This window comes from Zalophus californianus, chromosome 9 (assembly GCF_009762305.2).
Source record: "Zalophus californianus isolate mZalCal1 chromosome 9, mZalCal1.pri.v2, whole genome shotgun sequence".
Classification (NCBI taxonomy): domain Eukaryota; kingdom Metazoa; phylum Chordata; class Mammalia; order Carnivora; family Otariidae; genus Zalophus; species Zalophus californianus.
Window position 1 is genome coordinate 113,594,125 of NC_045603.1, and position 20,348 is coordinate 113,614,472.

General features: G+C 39.3%; 1 protein-coding gene across 8 annotated transcripts in view; it reads right to left on the bottom strand.

Moving 5' to 3' along the window:
* WAC (WW domain containing adaptor with coiled-coil) overlaps positions 1-19,468 on the bottom strand; it is an 83,804-nt gene extending 64,336 nt beyond the window's left edge. For 2 of the 8 annotated variants that reach the window (XM_027595808.2, XM_027595801.2), the window contains exons 1-3: positions 18,123-18,616; positions 17,668-17,704; positions 15,916-16,129 (exon numbers count right to left, since the gene is read on the bottom strand). In XM_027595808.2, the coding sequence (XP_027451609.1) occupies positions 15,916-16,129; positions 17,668-17,704; positions 18,123-18,163 (292 nt within the window). In that variant the 5' untranslated portion in view covers positions 18,164-18,616. Of the gene's footprint in view, positions 1-15,915; positions 16,130-17,667; positions 17,705-17,940; positions 18,034-18,122; positions 18,619-18,726; positions 19,285-19,387 lie in introns of those variants that run through there. The other 6 variants (XM_027595807.1, XM_027595805.1, XM_027595804.1 and 3 more) reach the window with 6 other exon arrangements.
* Between the last annotated feature and the right edge of the window lie 880 nt (positions 19,469-20,348).

A 20,348-nucleotide genomic window follows, 5' to 3' on the forward strand; every position in this document is an offset into this window, starting at 1 on the left:
TAACTTTAACTTGAAACCAATTAATTCCCTAAAGGTTACTACCACTCACTTATTTCTGACATGCACTAGACATGTCAAATGGCATATAAGACATTTAACATTATTGAACACCTACATTTATATGCCAGGTCCTGATACAGTAAAAATTAAAATAGTCTCTGCCTTCTCGGAGCTTATAGTACACGAGACAAACCACATATGCAAAAAATTACAATTCCCTATAAAAGAACTGTGAGAGAAAAAGGTTCAAGGAAGTCTTCATACAATAAAGAACTGAGATCTTGAAGGATTCAGAGGCTTGCCAAGAGAAAAAAAATGTGGTAGGATTGGAGAGAGGACAGTTTTAGCTGTGAAAACATAAAGACAACAGCAATTTGATGTTCTAGGACTGGGTAGGTAGAGTTACATGACTGTAGTACAGAGACAGGGAGGGTGGGTTGAGAAAAGGAGAAGTTTGGACTCCTGGCAAGGATGACTCAGAAGATTTTAAATTCTTCAAATCTTCAAGCTGTATTTACAAGCAAAAAATCTATTCTGAGATGCCAGATTTCTGGCGTGAACATAAAGGTGTTCCCTTTTCATTTGTGTTCTTTATGTACACCAGACAGGAATATTTCCCAGATAAGTACATGAGGAAGGAGGAAAAGTCATATATTTAGACAATTATGTTGTCAATACATTATCAATGAAGACTTTAAGGGTCAATGAAGAGAATAATATGCTTAGTCTAAAATTTTTATTCAGACAGCAATGCATAAGGAATGAAACAAAAGATCTGTTAAAATGATGCTGCAATAGTTAAGAGGACAGTGAGGTCTAGAATTCCCCTCTAAAGACAGAAAAAAAGAAAGCATTAACCAGGGAATAATCAATTTAGGAAAAGATTTTAGGAAAGTTATCTATGAGGAAACCATATGAAACATGCTTAATAATCAAAACGACAGGTGGCCCTGGAAACCAAAGGGTAGGATTTATAGAACAAGCAGCAGCCCGGGCAGAACACCTCAGGAAATACTAACTGTTCAGTGCAGGTAGTGAGATGAAAACAGCACAGAAAAGAAAACCAGCATCATAAAATATCTATCAATAAAAAGAAGGAAAAATCACTTCAAACAACTTATGAATTGAAAGGTTTTTCAGTGGACTTGTTAACCAAGAAATCATTAGCAGTTGCAAAAAAAAGCTCAACAAAATAAGTCAATCAGAAAAAGACATGTATCATATGACCTCACTGATATGAGGAATTCTTAATCTCAGGAAACAAACTAAGGGTTGCTGGAGTGGTGGGGGGTGGGAGGGATGGGGTACCTGGGTGATGGACATTGGGGAGGGTATGTGCTATGGTGAGCGCTGTGAATTGTGCAAGACTGTTGAATCACAGACCTGTACCTCTGAAACAAGTAATACATTATATGTTTAAAAAAGGGGGGGGGGGCGCCTGGGTGGCTCAGTTGGTTAAGCGACTGCCTTCGGCTCAGGTCATGATCCTTGAGTAGCAGGATCAAGTCCTAAGTCAGGCTTCCTGCTCAGCGGGAAGTCTGTTTCTCCCTCTGCCCCTCCCCTCTCTCATGCTCTCTCTCTCTCAAAAAAATAAAATCTTAAAAAAAAAAAAAAAAAGAAGAAGATAGCAGGAAGGGAAGAATGAAGGGGGGGGAATGAACCTTGAGAGACTATGGACTCTGAAAAACAAACTGAGGGTTCTAGGGGGGAGGGGGGTGGGGGGATGGGTTAGCCTGGTGATGGGTGTTAAGGAGGGCACATTCTGCATGGGGCACTGGTTGTTATACGCAAACAATGAATCATGGAACACTACATCAAAAACTAATGATGTAATCTATGGTGATTAACATAACAATAAAAAGCAGCAGCTCAAGTGAGGAGAGAAGCAGCATAATGGCAATGGGCTTAAATAAGTAACTTTAAAACCTGAATTTCATAGTTCTACTAGCCACATTTCAAATGTGGCTAGTGGCTACCATATGGACAGCTCAGACCTTGAACATTTTCAACCGCACTGAAGTTCTATTGGACAGTGGCTAACCTAAACTCTCATTCCCAAATGTAAACAGTCAACTACAAAGAGCAAATATCCGTGGAACCCAATAATGTGGAAGAGAAGCACAAAACTCAAACAGAAAACCTTCTGAGGAAACATATCTGACATGGAAAAAACTAAAAATAATGTAAATTCCCAGAGTATTTCTACTGAATCAGATTCATAAAATTATAGCCTATAAAAAAATTAGAAGTAGACTGTCCAAAATAAAACTTTCAATAGATGAATGAAATGAACACATCTTTAAATCTAATTAGAATGCTGGAAGAAATATGCCAACGGATTGTCTCCAGAGTACAACGTATTCTCACTCTCAAAAAGTATCCAAGTATCTACTGTTTACCAGGAAAGAGGTTAAGTAGAATATAACCAAAAGACATCTAACAAAAGTTCCAAAAGGTGAAGAGTCAAAAATAATTTTAAGGGGCGCCTGGGTGACCCGGTCAGTTAAGTGTCTGCCTTCATCTCAGGTCATGATCTCAGGGGTCCTGGGATAGAGCCCGGCATGGGGCTCCCTTCTCCCTCTGCCTATTCCTCTGCTCCTCCTCCCCACTTGTGCTCTTATGCTCCCACACTAGCTCGCTCTCAAATAAATAAAATCTTTAAAAAAGGTGGCTCGGTCGGTTAAGCGTCCACCTTTGGCTCGGGTCATGATCCCAGGGTCCGGGGATCGGGCCTCGCATCGGGCTCCCTGCTCCACGGGAAGCCTGCTTCTCCCTCTTCCCACTCCCTCTGCTTGTGTTCCCTCTCTTGCTGTGTCTCTCTGTCAAATAAATAAATTTAAAAAAATAAATAAATAAAAATAAATAAATAAAAAAATTTTTAAAGAGGGGGAGGGTAGGAGGAGGAGGAGGAGGGAACAACTCTCTAAGGGCTCTCTTTTGATGAAAACAGCCATAAGGAGAGGTATGAAAAGACCCCAGTTACAAAAAGATACTGGTGAAATTTTACATCTTAGGATAAAGAAAAATAAAAATCCTAAAAGCTCTCCAGGTAGGGGGTGGGAGAATTAAATTAAGAGACATACATCATAATGGAGAGCTATCTATAAAAAGACCAGGTTTCAGATCTGACTTCTCACCTGCAACAACAACAGTAATCACCAATTTAGAAGTATCTTCAGAAAAGGGGGGGGGATTCATATCTTTTAATCTAGCCAAAAGATCATTCTTCTTGTATAAGGACAAAATGAAGACATGTTGGGGCATGCAAAACTTCAGATTACCACTCATAAAAAATATTAGTTCTAAATCTTCATGCAAACAGATAAAACACGTGAGGCAAAAAATGTTTTAAAGAATGAGAAGTGAAATCCACTATCACAATGGAAAACTTTCTCACCTGTCAGAAAACAGATCAAGTAAAAATTAAGATTACGGAAGATTTATATTATATAGTTATGCTACATAAAGAACTTGATCTGACAGAATCCTCTGTACCATAAAGAAATGCATTATTTTCAAATATCCACAAAATACTTACAATAATTATTCTGATAAGGAAAAAAAAATCTTAATTCGAACAGGCCAATAAAACTAGAATTTAACAGAAAGTCAAGTAGTAGTAATTATTAAAATACTGGCTTATAAAATTCATTAAAAATTTTAAGGGGCGCCTGGGTGGCTCAGTCGGTTAAGCCTCCGACTCTTGATTTCAGCTCAGGTTGTGATCTCGGGGTCATGAGATGGAGCCACACATTGGGCTCCCTGCTCAAGGGGGAGTCTGATTAGGATGCTCTCTCTTCTTCTCCCTCTGCCCCCCACCTCCATGTGCCTCTGTGCGCATGCTCTCATTCCAATATAAATACATAAAATCTTCAAAAAAAATTTTTTTTTAAAAACATACTTCCAAATACTCCTGGGCTAAAAGAGAGAAAAAACAAAACTGGAATCACATCTAGATTTGAATAAAAATGCAATCACTCTGTAACTGCATCAAAATCTATGCAGTATGAACAAAGCAGTGAAATTTAGAAAATTTACGTGTTTAAATGTTTTCAATAAACAAAAAAATCAAAATAAACTATTCAACTGAAGAAATTATAGCCAAAGAAGAATCCAAGAAGAAATGAAAAGTAGAAAAGAGTTGTTTCTCTGTAGTTTTTTTTTTTTTTCCCTCAAAGATTTTATTTGACACACAGAGAGCGAGAGAGAGAGACAGACAGAGAGCAAGCACAGGCAGGGGAACGGCAGGCGGGAGAAGCAGGCTCCCCGCTGAGCAAGGAGAACCGCAGCCAAAGGCAGATGCTTAACCAACTAAGCCACCCAGGTGCCCCTCTGTAGCTTGTTTAAAAATACCAATACAAGAAATGAATCTTTGGTTAAGTCTGATTCTTAACAAGTATAGGAGAGTAACGATATTAATACAAGAAAAGAGTCAAACTGTTGATAGATATAAATTTTAAACTTTATATCAATACATTTTCTAATAAAATATTAAAGCTGTAGGGAAAGAGTCAATAACCATACAAAAAATGTGAAAAGAGCTAAAGTTCTACCACTCATTAAGGCAATAACAGCAGAGTTTTATAGCAGAATTCAACCACAGTTTTCAGAAACCATTAATTCTGCTATTATTTAAGCTGCTTCAGGGCACAGAAAAAGACAAATGTTTCTCATCCATTTTCAACAGTGCTTCTCATTTGTGGACATAAAGGCAAAAATTAAAAAATAAAATAAAAATTAGCACATCAAAGTCATGAATCCCATGACCAAGAAAAGGTGCTTCAACATTAAGAAACCTACTGTAATTTATTATATTAATAACCTGAAAAAGTTTATGATATGATAATCTTTCTTAACAGTTGCAGAAAAAGCATGAGATTCAAGATACATTCCTGATAAATACTCTTGGCAAACTAGGAAAAGGAAAATGTCTTACTTGGTAAAATACCTACCAAAAAAACTAAAAGAAACATTCTTAAAGGTGAAACCATAGAAGTATGCCCATTAAAGTCAGGAACAAGGATGTTCATTACCAACACAATGAACATTATATGGATGCCCATTTTTGGCAATAAACATTTAAAAAGATTATTGAGGCAGGAAAATATATTTAAGTACAACCTAGATGTTTTTGAAAAACAAGGGGACTGCCCTAACAAGAAGCAGAATATGCTACAAATCTGTTATAATTTAGGTGGAACCACATGAAACTAAGTATTTTTTTTACTTACAGAAATAGCAATATCGTATGATTTAACCTCATATAGAACTACAGTGAAGGGCTGCAGAAGAACTGTATATTCTACCTTTCATCAACAATGCTGTTCTAATTTTTTTTTATTTGAGATAAAGAGTGTGAGCACAAGCTGGGCTGGGAGGGGGTCCCGGGGGGTGGGGCAGATGCAGAGGGTGAAGCATACTCCCTGACCCCAGAACCCCAGGACAAAGACTTGAGCCAAAGACAGAGACACTTAACCAATTGAGCCATCCAGACGACCGGCTGTTCTAATTTTAATGAAGAAACAGAACATGTAATTAGCAGGAACTACATATAATGACTACCTTGAACATGCTTTCATTGTTGTAACTGCTCTTTGGTTTTATAAAATACTGATTTTATAAAAATTAAATAAACCTTTTTGTTTCAAAATAGGTAACATAAGATGTTTTTAACACAACCCATTCTACATTATCAAAGTAGAAATGAGAAGTATCCACATTAGTGAAATTTTGATATGGTTCCCATATAGCAAAATTCTAAACAAGATTATATCTAACTTTCTAGGCCCCCATGCCCCGTTATTATCTCCTGGATTCTCCCAGTGTATCAGGTTCAAGCTTGAGCTCTTCCTTAACGTTTCTATCATTCTGATGCCAAAGTATTCATATCAACTGTAATTCTCTTTAAATTCTACTTCTAGCAGTGCCTGGGTGGCTCAGTCGTTAAATGTCTGCCTTCGGCTCAGGTCATGGTCCCATGATCCCATGGTCCTGGGATCGAGCCCCGCATCAGGCTCCCTGCTCCTCCCTCTCCGACTCCCCGCTGCTTAGTGTTCCCTCTCTCGCTGTGTCTGTCATATAAATAAATAAAATCTTTAAAAAAATAAAAACTAAATTCTACTTCTATCTTAATCCAAATCCTAATTACAAGCAATGCTAGTAACATATGGCTTTATATAACCAAAAGTTAGCTAATGTGCCCAAAATCATCACATAAAAGGACAATTTCAAATCCTAAATGTATGATGTGCCAACGTGCAAGGACATAACGGGGGAAAAAGTAGTGAACAGTGTATAATTCCCTAACTATGCTAATAACATGTGCTGACAAAGTCAATTAAACAGCATAACAGCTCCCAGTAGTTCTCCTGCTCAAGACTGACCATACTTATTTTAAGTCTTTCCGTGAGCTATTTTTATAGTTACAATGAAAATGAAAATCAACTAATACACTAAATTAAACAAACAGTAAGGTAAGATTTCCACCTCCTAATGTCTGTACTGAAAGTAATAGTTTAAACATCAAAATACTAAGATGAGAGCTGCATTTTGAAATCTGTTCTTCCCAAGAAATGAAGAACATCCCTACATATGAGTCAGTGTCTGGAACTCACCCACTCCTTGTCAAGGTAATAAAAAACTGGCCCAAATCAAAGGGGAGATTTTAAAGGCTAAGCACTTTGTCCTGTTTTCCAAAATAATCAGCACTGACATTCAACAGTTATATAAAAAAGGAACTATCATAATTACACAAAACTATAAAATTAAGGTTAGTCTACAGTTTTATTAGGTACAGCTTTGTGACTTAACCCTTAATATTTTTTATAATTTAAATGTCCCATGATAGAGGTATTTATGCATACAGTATTAAATACAAAGGCTTTAAAACCCTAGTAAGGAGCCAAAAAACAGCAGGAACAGAAACTGGCCCATACCACCACAGAGAAGGCCACGGGCAGTAGAGAATACTTTTTTGGGGGGGCGAGATTTTATTTATTTGAGAGAAGAGAGAGCACACACAAGCGGGGGTGGGGCGTAGAAGGAGAGGCAGACTCCCCATGAAGCAGGGAGCCCAATGCAGGACTCGATCCCAAGGACCCTGGGATCATGACCCAAGCTGAAGGCAGAGACCCAACCAAATGAGCCACCCAGGCACCGGAAAACACTACTTTTTACAGCCTATCATACTGTGTTCCAACTTGCTAGCTTTTTCCTATTATAATCAACGTTTTCATGATCAACCAGCACACATTTTTATGAAGTTGTAAGAGTCTGCAAAATTATTCTTCACAAATCAGTTACTTAAATGAAGTTTACCACTCAACAGTCTCAAGACAAAAGGAAGGCACAGGGATTGGGGGGTAGCGGGAGGAGGAGGCTACCCCGAGTGCCAAAGACAGTTTCATCTAAAAAGCAATAGCAGTAGCTCCTGATACTACCCAAATATATCTCACTTGCCTGCCAGTTGCTGATACTGGTTAGAAACTTCTCTACTGTCCAGCATTAGTTCTACTGTGGGGCATTAGATGTCCATGCCACATGAAACTAAGCTAGCTATTTAATGTAAAACTACACACAAACTGCATAATCTATAAATCAGAAAAGAAGGTCAAAGAGAAGAAAACTCTTTAAAACGAAGATAACACATTAACATATGATCTGGCAAATAAACCACTCCAGACTTCCAGATTCCTAATGATAAAATTCTTTACTATCCCACTCAGAGTTCCTCCTCTTCCATGTACTCTCCCTAGACCTGCAGTTTATAATATCTAAAATAAATCGTGTTTATTTAAAAATTCAGTTTTCTAGGCTACATCCCCTACTGCTTTGACTCATGGTAATTCAGAGGGAGTCAAGGACCTTGCTGCTTTAAAAGCTTCTCAGGTGACTCTAATAAGGCAGCCAAATCTGGAGGAAATTATCCTTACATCTATCTAAAAATCTGTGAACTGCAAAGTCCTGGGCATGAGCAGGCACCAAGTTAGTCACCCCAGAGCCCCCTTCATGTAGCTCTCACTTGTCAGGCCTTCAGTTTGACAACTGAAATATCCACTGTTTTCCTTCCTAACTCTAAAGAAGAGAATAGTCTGAGACCTACAGCTGCTGATCTGACACTAACTTAGTCAAAGGAGTAAGAGCGAACCTAATTATTTAGGGTGTCACAGTCCAGGCACTTAGCCATGTGCTTTAAAAGCATTTTCAATACATAATTTCCACAACAATCCTAAGGGAGTGGGCACAGAAACTCGGATTTTGTACTGTGCCTAACATCACCTAGCTACAAGTATCAGACACTAGACTTAAACACTAACTGAAAGAAGACTTCGATACATTAAAGATAAAATGAAATACTAATATTCTCTAAGAACCAACTAAAAAGTATTCCTAGTCAGTCCTCTGAGACTGATACTCAACACGAAGTGTCCACTGAACCCACTACACAAATATTAAATACAAGCCAAAATAAAGGGCATAACAGAATATGAAACCATTTTAATAAAAATTCTGGAAAAGCTATTTGTAAAATCCTTCTGATATTTTAGGACAAGAATGTGTCCTATGAAAAACTGATTAACTCCAAATGACAGGATTTAAGGCAATTTTATTTTCCTCCTTTCTCTAATTTTTCTGATGTGTCCTAACAGAGAAAAATTTTAGTACAAGAGCACTCTATAGTTCAAGGATTCATTAACTCTAACCATACCTTGCATTTACATGGTATTTCAGAAATCAGGCATACGAAAAATTTCTTTAGAGAAACAGAGATGTGTGAAGCTAGACAGACCAACAGAATGATCATATTCTCCAGAACTCTGCTGTCCAATAGCCACTTCATGTGGCAAGTAAGCACATGAAATGTGACTAGTCCAAACTGAAAGGTGTTATAAAGTAAGTGTAAAATACTGGATTTCAAAGACTTCGCACAGAAACAGGAATGTAAAGAATCTTATTAATAGCTATAAAAATAACAAGTACATGTTGAAATGGTAATATTCTGGGCAGACTAGGTTAGAAAATATACTAAAATTAATTTCACTTTACTTTTACTTCAACAGAACTACTAGAAAACCACACATGTAATTTGCGTTTGTGGCTCACATTAACCAGAATATGCATTTTAGCCAAGATCCCCAGGTATTACCATACACATTCAAGTTTCAAAAGCACTATTCCAGAAAACTGCAATTTCATTTACCTTACATGTAATAACAATTCCAATATTATTCTAGCCACCCATTTACTGAAATGCTACAAGGTATCAGGCACTGTTCTACGCAAGAGAAATACAAGTTAACAAAAATTCACTCCCTGTTCTGGTGGAATATATTCCACAGAAGGCAAGCAAAGAAAAGCTATAATATAGTTAGTTCTGCTATTAACACTTGTATTTGAAAATGCACATTTGTTCCAGCACTATTGGCAAATCAAGAAATTATTTGAGCATAACACAAATTTCCCACTTATGAGCAGTTTCACCTGTGAAAAACATTAGCTGTACCCAGACGAACCAAGCTACACAGGAATTCACAAAGCACACACCCCAAACATCTTCAAGCTACCTCAATTCAACCTATGAGTTATGAATTATATCCGTCCACAATTAGTGTTACAACTTTCCGAGGGTTATTTCAGATAACCCTCCTTCCATCACTTCACAATAACTCACAAGCTGCAGCCCTTTCAAAAGATGCCCACCTCCCACAAGCTAATTTCAGGTGTTTATGAAGGTAAAGTACCATATTTATTGTACTGTTAATGTACTCCTTAACCATTTAATATGTCATGCTATGATTTTTGTTGGGTTCCTATCTCTTTAATGTGCCCAACTTCATTTTTCCCATAAATCCCGTGGTGGGATTTTGCATAGCATGACAACTTTCAGGGACACACAAGTCATGTTATAGCAGAATGACTCTAAGTAAGTAACATCAAGTTATGTGAAGTACAAGGAAGAACACTCAGTGAAAAGGATAGACAATGACGGGGATGGCGGTTTCAGAGTGATCGGGAAGGGTAGGGAAGGCCTTGGGGAGATGGTGACATTTAAGCACATTACTTAAGTGGAGAGTGCACCAGGAGGACACACAAAAAGATGAACATCCTAGAAAGGAGCATAAAATGCAGTACTCTTGAGACAAGAACAAACTTCTTCCTGTAAGGCCAGAATGGACAGAGCAGCACAAACAAGGGCAAGAATGGTAGGTGAGGAAGCTGAAGAAATACCCAGACACCAGATTACACAGGGTCTTTTACAGGCCTTTTAAAGTAACAGAGAGCCACTGGAGGGTTTTCAGAAAGAGAGTGATGTGAGCTGAGTGGCATTTTAACTGGACCACTTGTGTGGGAAATAATTGTGTGATGCAAAAAGAACACCATTCAGAGGCTTTTGCAGAGTCCTGGTAAGAGAAGGTGGTAGCCAGGAGTATAATGGTTGAATTTTAAGAACTGGGAAGTGATTATAACTACAATCCAAGTGAAATATTTAAGCTACTATTAATTCTTAAAACTGGAAAGCCAGTCTCTTAGCTATATGTAACACCCTAGCTCTACCTTCATATTATATTCCCAAGTATTCCCACTTAAACAGGAATAATCTTCATCAGTCTATTTCAAAGGGTTGTGGGATCAGATGAGAAACAGTGTAAAAGGGATTTCAAAATGATAAAGTATCAGATAAATAAGTAGAAAAAAGACTCTTCTCTTAGGAGACATTTGCAACACCTAAATAACTGCTTTTGAAATGATTAACAAATAGTATCTCTGATAAGTACAGAGTCCCAGAAGCAGAGTAGTTACAGATGTGGTCCCACTTACAGAAGCCCTGTAAAGATGCCCCAGCTCACTGCTACCTTCACTCTTTCCAGCATCGTAACAAAATGATAAACTACATACACCACAACCATTCTAGCACAACAGAAGACAATAAGCAGACACTTAACAGAGACAATCTAGTTTTCTGTGAATTATGGACCAAAAATCCTGTACCAGAAACTTTACATCTTGCACAACTAAAGAACAGTTCAATTAAAACTGCCTTAAAAAGATCAAAGTGAACCATTCCAAAATATTTTTGATGTGAAACAGAAATACCATTATATCATTAATATATAACCATCCCTTTAAGAACAGAAATGTTAAAAAGTGATGTTTTAAGACAAATGACATGGATGTGTTCAAATACATGCACACATGTCTATATTTCCTAAAATTAAAAAAAAAAAACACTGAAGAACTGAAATATTAGGACTACTAACCTGCCAAGCTTATTCTGTTTCTCTTGAAATGGAATACTTATTTCCTGTGGTTTTTAACTGACCTATGGAGATCCAATGCAAATATACCTGCCTACTTTACTATCTTATTATAAAGCATGGATCAATAAAAATAGGTAATATTTATCTCTTTCACTGGACTGAAATCCAAGTTATTAGTAAACTTTAGATTCTGTATGAAATTTCTAAGTTGCTTTGAAAACAAAGTACCTGAATATGAGGCCGTGAGAAAAATGGCTGCTTCCAAACGAAAAGTTTGGCAAACTTTCATGTTAAAACTCTTTTAAAAAGTAAAACACTGATGTGCTATCTTGGTCTAGAACTACACACATATATTGTGCCAATGTCAATGCCGTGGCTTTGATAAGAACTAAATTAGGTGTAACCACTGAGGACGCTGGGTGAAAGCTTTAAGACACAAGAGGATATGACTTTAAGTTTGTGCTATAGTAAACACCCACCAAATAAGCTATCAATATGCCTAAATGTTTCCTCTCTGACAGTGTAAACAATTTACCAGAATAGAGAGGACCAATTTCTAGAGTCAGCTCTGCCACTATTTGTTCAATTTTATACAAGTAAATTTTCTCTCATTTGTAAAACTGTAAAACGGATGCTATCTGTTCTACCTTCCAAGAGCAATAGGAGGATCAAAGGAGACTGTTCACTTTTATAAGTTTCTAGCATTACAAATGCAAAGCACATTTTATTTAAAACATAGTTACCTGAATAACCATAAGGCCATGCGTGTTACCCAAGTATCAGTCTATCAGCCAATGTGAAAAGATTCAAACATTACTAAATTATATTTTAAAAAAACTATAAAAACACCAATTATCCCCAAATAGTCCCTACTGAACAATTTCTTCAAATGTTACATAGTATCCTTTGTTTGAAAATTAAATGAATATACATTTCCAAATATCTCCAAACATGGCTACATGACAAAACAACATAGCCACTATGTAGCTGAAAGTTTTTCAAATCTTTAGAAACAATGGTTACCAAAACCACCAAAGGCAACTTTACTTTGTACTCAAAGATATCTAAATGCTCAGGAAACCAATGAAGAATATTTTTCAATTAGTCAACTGAGTTAAGCTATCCCCAAAAAAGAGGTTTCTAACAAGTATTCCAAATATATCTTCTAATAAGTTTCTTACAAATAATTCTGAGAGGGATGTGAAAAATAGGACAACCCCCAAGAGGTTGAAGTTTTATGGAACATCTTTCCAGAATCCTTAAGATACCTTTCATCCTATACTCATCTGCACTATCATTCTTGAAGTTAATTGGTAAAATAATCATTTAAAACAAGTCTCAAGAAAAACATACTTTAATAACTAAAGAGAAAGTGTTTTTAAAATTCCACGAAAATACAAATTCAACATGTACTGTATGCTCATACTTCTGCGGTTTGGATGTCAGCCGCACTTTTCAAAACATGTTTAAGTTATAAAAACAAATCTAATGACTGTACCTTAAGATTCTTGCTTTTGGTTATTTTTAAACAAAAGACTGTTTTGCAAATAAATCACAGAATATAAATAACTTGATTCACCAAGTTAAAGAATCTTTAATTATACTCTCAACGGCCCTTAATTTACAATAATCTACACTCCCTTTAATAAATCCGAAAAGGACAAAATCTAACTCTCTTAACTGTACATATTATGCTACAGTAAGTCTTTTTTAAGATTTCTACAACTGACAATCCTTCTCCTTGCTTTTACTTTTCCTAGTAAATTACTTAAAGTCCTTTTATACATTACTTTCGAACTGGCACTTTCCAAGGAAATCCAAGGTGTCATAAAAGAAATCTAGTAATCACTGTAAAAAATACATTGTGATGTAGATAGATGCCAGTAAAGCCCAACCTTGATTTTGTAAGTTCCACATTTGTTTAACCTGCTTTCTAAAATGCAAATTACAAATCATATCACATAGGCTCTTAAGTTAGTAGATATTTATTAAAGTCTATTTTTTAAAAACCTAAAATGAAAATGAAAATAACATACTAATATTAGATCAATAAACAATATACTAACGTGTTCTTAAAAGTGTTTTTTTTTTTTTTTTTTAAGAGGGAGAGGGGGAAGGAGGGAGGGGGGAAGGGAGAGAGTCTTAAGCAGGCTCCACACCCAGTGTGTAACCAGATGTGGGACTGGCTCTCACAACCCTGAGATCATGACCTGAGCTGAAATCAAGAGTCAGATGCTTAAACCAACTTAGCCACCCAGGTGCCCCCTAACCTGTTCTTAAATTAAGTTACTTACACAGGTGCACAGATCACTGCAGTTAACACTGGGAAATGGTTTTGACTTTACATCTATGAATACTTACATATATATAACTTACATTTACTTAAAAATAAAAATCTAAAATACAAATGCCTGTAAAAAAAAAATCATACTTATGCACTTTATAAAACTCAAGTTTCAAACACATATCAGCAATAAAATACCAGCAGTCAGTGTATAAGGACTAAATATCTAAGTATTAATGAGAAAAGAACAACCACTTCACATCTTTAAGAGAATTAACATCAAAGAGACATTCCAAACTTCAGAATGGAGATCTCATATTTTATGATAATTATTACTCATATATAGTATAAAGGAATATGGCAGCCAGGCATATTAGAAATGGTAGATAGAAATGGAGCTATTTTATTAATTAAAAGGCTCCAGAAAAAGACAGATAAACAGCTAAAAAGCAAATTAGAAAGTGGGGCTTAACTTAGCAAATGACTAGATGAGAAAAATTAGAAGTTTCGTAAGAAGCATCAGCAACCAGATGCAAATAAAAAGAAAACTAAAACCCTAGAAGTATCTGGAGTTCACATAAGAAGCAAAATTAAAATCGAAATGAAGAAAAAAGGAGTACAGATAAAGTTAGCAGCTGCAACCACCACTAGCTGCCAAAAGTCAAAGCCTTTCAAACTAGTTTTTCAAGGCAAGGATCACATTTTATCTTTACTTCCAGGAATACCACACAACTGTTGCCCCATGTTTGTTGAATGAATAAGCAACAGAACGGTCTTGGGATTAATTCACCTATAAAGGAATTATCAGGTATGGTTAACTGTGAATGTTCAAAAACATTTACAGAACTTTCCCAGAGTGCCTAAACTGACTTCTTCCTGGATTTGGAGATAGAGGATACATTAACCAGACCACAATCACTAAAAGAAAATCTAAGATACTCATCTGTACCACATCCTATTTTGTCACAATCACCGAAATTTTAACAATAAAGCACAGTACAACACAAAATAAGACCTGCCTTCCAAGAGCTAACATTTAAAATGAAATCCACTATAGAAGAGTAACCGAAAATAGTATCATCTCAAACCATATCTAACACTGGAAAATCTACCCACAAAATTAAAAATATTAATAGTTTAAGTAGTTTTGCCATCAAAGGACTTGTAACACTTAATAACGAAACCCACCTCCTACTGGTTACATACAAATAAAGTTTATCTGCATAAGTAGGACAATGCTATAGCTATATTCAACAGAACTGTATTCTCCTTTCATCCAGTGTCTAAATCCTTCCATTTCAATGCAATCTTCTAACCATTAATTTCCTCAACCCAGTAACTATGGACAGAGAACACCCATGTTTCTGATTATCTGATCACACTGAATAAAGCTGATCTCCACCCTAAGAGGCGGAAAAAGAAGACCAGAAGATGAAGGATATTTTTAAAAAGTGAGCAAAGTATTGAGAAGTTCATGGACAGAAAGCCACATGGCACTCATTTGAGTTTCCTTAGAAGCTTCTGAAAGCGCAATCACTGTTGTATATATGTATCTCAAACACGTTATCTATTAAATAGAAGATCTTACAGTGGGAAAAACCAGATGTTTAAATTACTCTAGTGAAAATGGTTTGTGCCTCAATACATGCTTTAAACATGAAATCTGATTTTTTGGTAAAATCTGGGCAAATTAAATCTGAAAATAGTTACGGATTTACTTTTTCTTAGCCTCCTACCACAAAGAGCCTGAGGGAGGGTTATAACTGAAGGGTATCAGCACCGTACAAAAGAAATGAGGCTAACTTTAAAAAAGTTGAATATTTGTATGAAAACGGTATAAAAATTACATTAATAAAATCCTGGAGAATCTGGAAAATAGTATTTTTAAATGCTAACCAAAACCCAAAAGAATTTTATAATCACAGGTGGTTTTTTTTTAACTTGTAAACAATCTCAAAAACTGTATTAAGCTTTTAAATTCATAATTTATCAATAGGAAATACATTTGAACTCCTTATAAAAATAAATTTAAGCAGCAACAAGAATCTTAAACTGAGTCAAATAAACTGAAGACTTTACTTGAAAAGGTGAAAGTTCTTTTCTTAGAAAAATGTCCTGCATTTCTCTCAATAAAGCATATTCATAAACACATTCTCTTATTATAAGCCACTGGTATCCATTTTAAGATGCTCAGCTCAATACCTTATTTCTACAGTGACTTGTTTAGGAATTAAGGAAATTAATAGAAATAAAATATTTTGATGACATAACCATACGGTAATGTCCCCAAGCTGGAAATATCACTGCCACCTATTGTTTTACAGAGAGCTATTGTTAAGTATATGTGGAAGTTTCATCAAAAAAGCTACTCACCACCATCCCTCTCTCTAACTCTGTGAATATGCACATTTTTGGCCTTACTGTGACCTGTGCTGTCACTATATTTGTTTTCAGGACTATCAGATCTCCGCAACATTTTATTTGGTGGTGAAGGATCTGCGGCGTCTCGCATTTTTTCATGTCTGTGATCACCGCTACTGGGGTGACTCTTCGATGAATACTTAAGTGCCTGTAAAACATCACCCCCCAAAAAAGAAAGAAAGAATTGAAACTTTAAACTTAACTTCTTAAATGATTTTATCATAAAATTTGGCATATTAACTTGTTTATGAACTTATATCAATAAAATTAAAATTTCTATTTTCAATTCTGCCTTTAAGTTATTCAGACAACACCTAAATACCTAAGACTCTTGTACAAATCATGTTTAAAAAAAATTTTTTTTTTGTTAAATATCTCGTAACTACAAAAAATCAAACACCTCGGTACATTAATTCCTTAATAAATTTTTCTGGGAATTACAAAATTTACTCCAAAGTAGAAACTAGTGTACTAATTTCATCTTGAGTGCTAATTTAATAATCTTGTGTTCTACAACTGATATGCATAGACACAAGTATACATAAGCATGTTTCTGCAAACACAAAAAAAGAAAGCATCAGTTGCTCGAATTTTCTGATCCAAAAAAAACCATTTCATACCTAACTTACCTACTCTTGCAGGTATGGAAAATAATTTCAAGGTATAAAAATGTTGGTGGATATTTCTAACATTATTTAATGGAACTCCCTCACAATGGTTTAGTTTTATTTTAACACACACTTAAGACAACCATTAATAAACCAGTCTTTTACTATGTGTAATTAGTATGTTTCAGAAGGGCAGATTCAACTATGTTTAATCTTTTGACTATCCAAAGATAATGATTATACACACCAAGGGACCGGGAGTTTTTAACTTGAGCTTTAACAACTCATGCTAGCCAGTAACAGTACTATCAGCCTAGAAACTCCTTTAAGTGATTAAGTATAGAAAGTGGGAAGTGTTTATTTCTGGTGTCATCTGATAGTTACCAACCACTTATGAGATTTCCCCCTCAAAACAGGGCCCACTTCTATCACAATTTTAAAAAACCTTTACATGCAGAAACCGCAATAACAAAAAGGAACCTACATACCTAGAACCATCTATATTAGAATTATCCATAAAAAGACTTCTGGCCATAGAACGAATTATCCAAGTATCCAAAGATCTCAATTCTTACAAAGAGAAAAAGCACTATCTTTCACTAGTAACTCAACTATTTACACCAAAAACAATTAAAATGGGGAAGGGATAGTTTAGGACACACATAAAAGTTGCAAATCAATTAGTTGTTTCTTCCCAAGCTTTCCATCTAATTCAAGTATCATTACGTTAACTTTTGGTTCCCAAATACAGTAAATATGGCTCAGAAGTCACCTATCGTCTCATCCCATCGATTCCTTCACACCGAAATAATCGAATTAGGTTCTTCCTGGCTAGGAATGATTTTTTTTTCCTAAAAAAAAAAAAAAAACAAAACCCTGAACTTCTTCCAGTCACCTGTCAAAATAAGTCACCAAACGTTGCTGGAGAGCGCTAATAGAACCAAACACAAAATTTTAAGGGGACCGGCGGTGCTAGTTTCAGATTTGTTGCACCGAAGGGCCTGTAGCGACTTCTGAAGCCTGCGCTCGAGTAGCAGTTCCTCCCTTCCCCCCTCCGTCCCCCCACCCACCCCTCCACCCCGGCCTCGGCTGGTACCTGGTAAGGCTGCGAGTCCCCCCTCCGGTCGTGACAGCTGAAAAACAGGAAGAGAGACGGCGATATGAGACACCTCGGCGGGGGAGGAAGAAAACGGGTCCCCCCCCCCCCAGCGCCTCTCCCCGCGGGAGACCTACCAAACCTACCGGCAATGAGCCCACACACAACACACACACAACACACACACACACACACACACACACACATCCGGCTGAAAGGCGGTAACCAGGGCGAAACGCCGAGAACCCGGCCCTCCGCTGCCTCCACACTCACTCCGTCCTCGCCTGCTCGCGCGGCTGCTCCTCCTCCCAGCCCGATCCGGATCAGGGTTAACAACAAAAATGGCGGCTCGGCCAGCACCAGATAAGGAGGAACAGCCCCCCCCTCCCCGCGCCGCCGCCGCCACCGCCCCCCGCCCGCGCTGCGGCCCGGCCCGAAACGAAAAGACAATTTACCCATCACTGAGTCTCTGCTGTTTCCTCGCATACATTACCATCAATGCCCGGCCTGTGAGTGTGTGTCGGGGGAGGGGGAGAGCGGCCGCGAGAAGCGGGCGGGCGGGCGGGCGCGCAGGCGGCGGGCGGGCGGCAGGACCGGCACCAGGGCCCGGCGCGCCCTCGGCGACTCTCAGCACCTCCCCGTTACTGGCGCCGGCGTTCCCGGGCCATCTCCCTCCGCCGACACCACGCTCACTCTCAGCCCAGGCAGCCGCGCCAACTACACGGCGGCAGCGGCGAACCGGGGGGAGGGGGGCAAGAAGACGCGTCCGGCTCAGCCCCGCGGAGACCTACTGCCTCCTCCGCCTTCTCTTCCTCCTGCTCCGCCGCCTCCTCCCCTCCTCCCCCCGTAGCCGCCGCTGCCTGGTCCTTCTCCGCCTCCTGCCGCCGCCGCCGCCGCCGCCGCCGCTGGTGCCGCCGCTGCCGCTCCACCAACTACATCCGGGCAACTCGGACGCCGCGGCCTTCGGAAAACCTCGGCAGTTTCCGTCGCGCCCCTCCTTTCCCACCCTCGGTCTTCCTCCCCGCCCCGCGCGGCTCCGGAACGCCGCCTTCGGCAAACCTCGGCTCGCCCCGGCCTTCCTCTTCCTCTGAGGCCTGGCTCGCCTCCTCGCGACCCGTCAGCTCTTTCCGGTTGTCGCTTCTTTTCTTCACGCGCAAGTCCGGCCGCTGCCGTTCCAGTTTAGGGACAGTCCCGCTCGGGGACCTGCTCGAGGCTGGTCCCAGGGGCTCCGGGGTGCGCGGGGTGGGAGCCGCCTTCGGGAGGAGGACGGTGGGGCGCGAGAGGAGCCATCGCGGACTAAATAAAGGAGGCTGCGGCTGCTGCGCGTGCGCCCAGAGGCGCGGGGGTGGGAGGGTGCCCTTGGGTGAGCTCTCCGGCCGCCGGCCCCCGCCCCTTCGGGCTCCGGCGGGGTGGTCGGAACGCCCCCCCACCCACCGTTGGGCGGCTGGCGGGCGGTTACCAAGGGGCTTCCTCGGTCGGCAGCGACGGCAGCTGCCCTCGGGGAGGTGGGGAGCGTGCCGCTGCTCCCTGCGGCCCGCTCCCGGGAGCCGGAACCCGGGCCTGGGCACCTGTCTCAGACCCGGCGCGCGCCGGGCCTTCGGTAGGCCGGGGCTGCCTGGAGCTTGCCCGTTGGCACGTTAGAAGTAAGTCTCACCCCCAGAAGCATGCAGGAAAGCGAGCTTGCCGAGCGAGGAAAGACTCGGGTTAAGGGCTGTCGTACCGAATGCGGGAAAGCCGTGCGCGGGTGCGGCTGTAAGGTGGACGTGCCCAGTTGGAGGAGGGAGCGCCGCTCTGGGCGGTGAATGGAAACCGAGGCTGACAGAGAGCGGGAATGCGTTACTGCGGGAAAGTGTTGAACCGCCTCTTCCTTGTTTCCTGTTTTCCGCTCCCCCCCCGCCCCGCGCGGTGTCCTCCCCAGCCTCTCCTTTTTTTAATTTCCCATTTTTCTCTTCTAGTTTCTCTTCCTCGCTGAAGTTTTTTGGTGTGAGAACATTCATTCATTCATTCGGAGGTTCTGCATGTGAATAAAGACATAGGGTGTGCTGAATGAAGCTGCGACGAATTGGATTTTATAGGCCGCTGCAGGCGCAATACCAGCATTGGCATATTGGGAGGGGGGAAAAGTCGAGTATACCCCCCAAAATTAAGTTTTACTTGAGGGTAGTGGTTGATACTCAGGTGGGGTTTTTTTCCCTTGCTCTAAACTCCTTATAAGGCAGCATTAATTTAACGAAAAGATTGTAATAAACATAAACTAAATATATATTTCAACAGAAGAAAAGGGTAAAAGAGGAAACGAGAAGAAATAAGGCCCCACCAAAAACCAGTATCAAAAAGTAACTGACTGACTTGGTATCTAACAAGTTAACGTTACTGCTGGGCCTAATGAAGAGAAGGAATGATGTGGGGAAGAGGCCCTGAAATCACAACTGATTGAAAGAAATGATTACACGTCACATATGCCTGCCAGGTGTCAGGATTATTGCTGTTTTCCAGAACCAGTGAAAGCTACTTGATGCCCCATAAGCTATCAGTAATTAAAAAGACTGCCAATGACTGAAACGGGGAAAAATTCTTTTAAAAAACCTGGAGTCTTATGTGCAATTTATTTTTTTTAAAGATTATTTATTTTAGGGAGAGCATGGGGCAAGGGGAGGAAGAGGGAAGGGGAAAGAATCTCA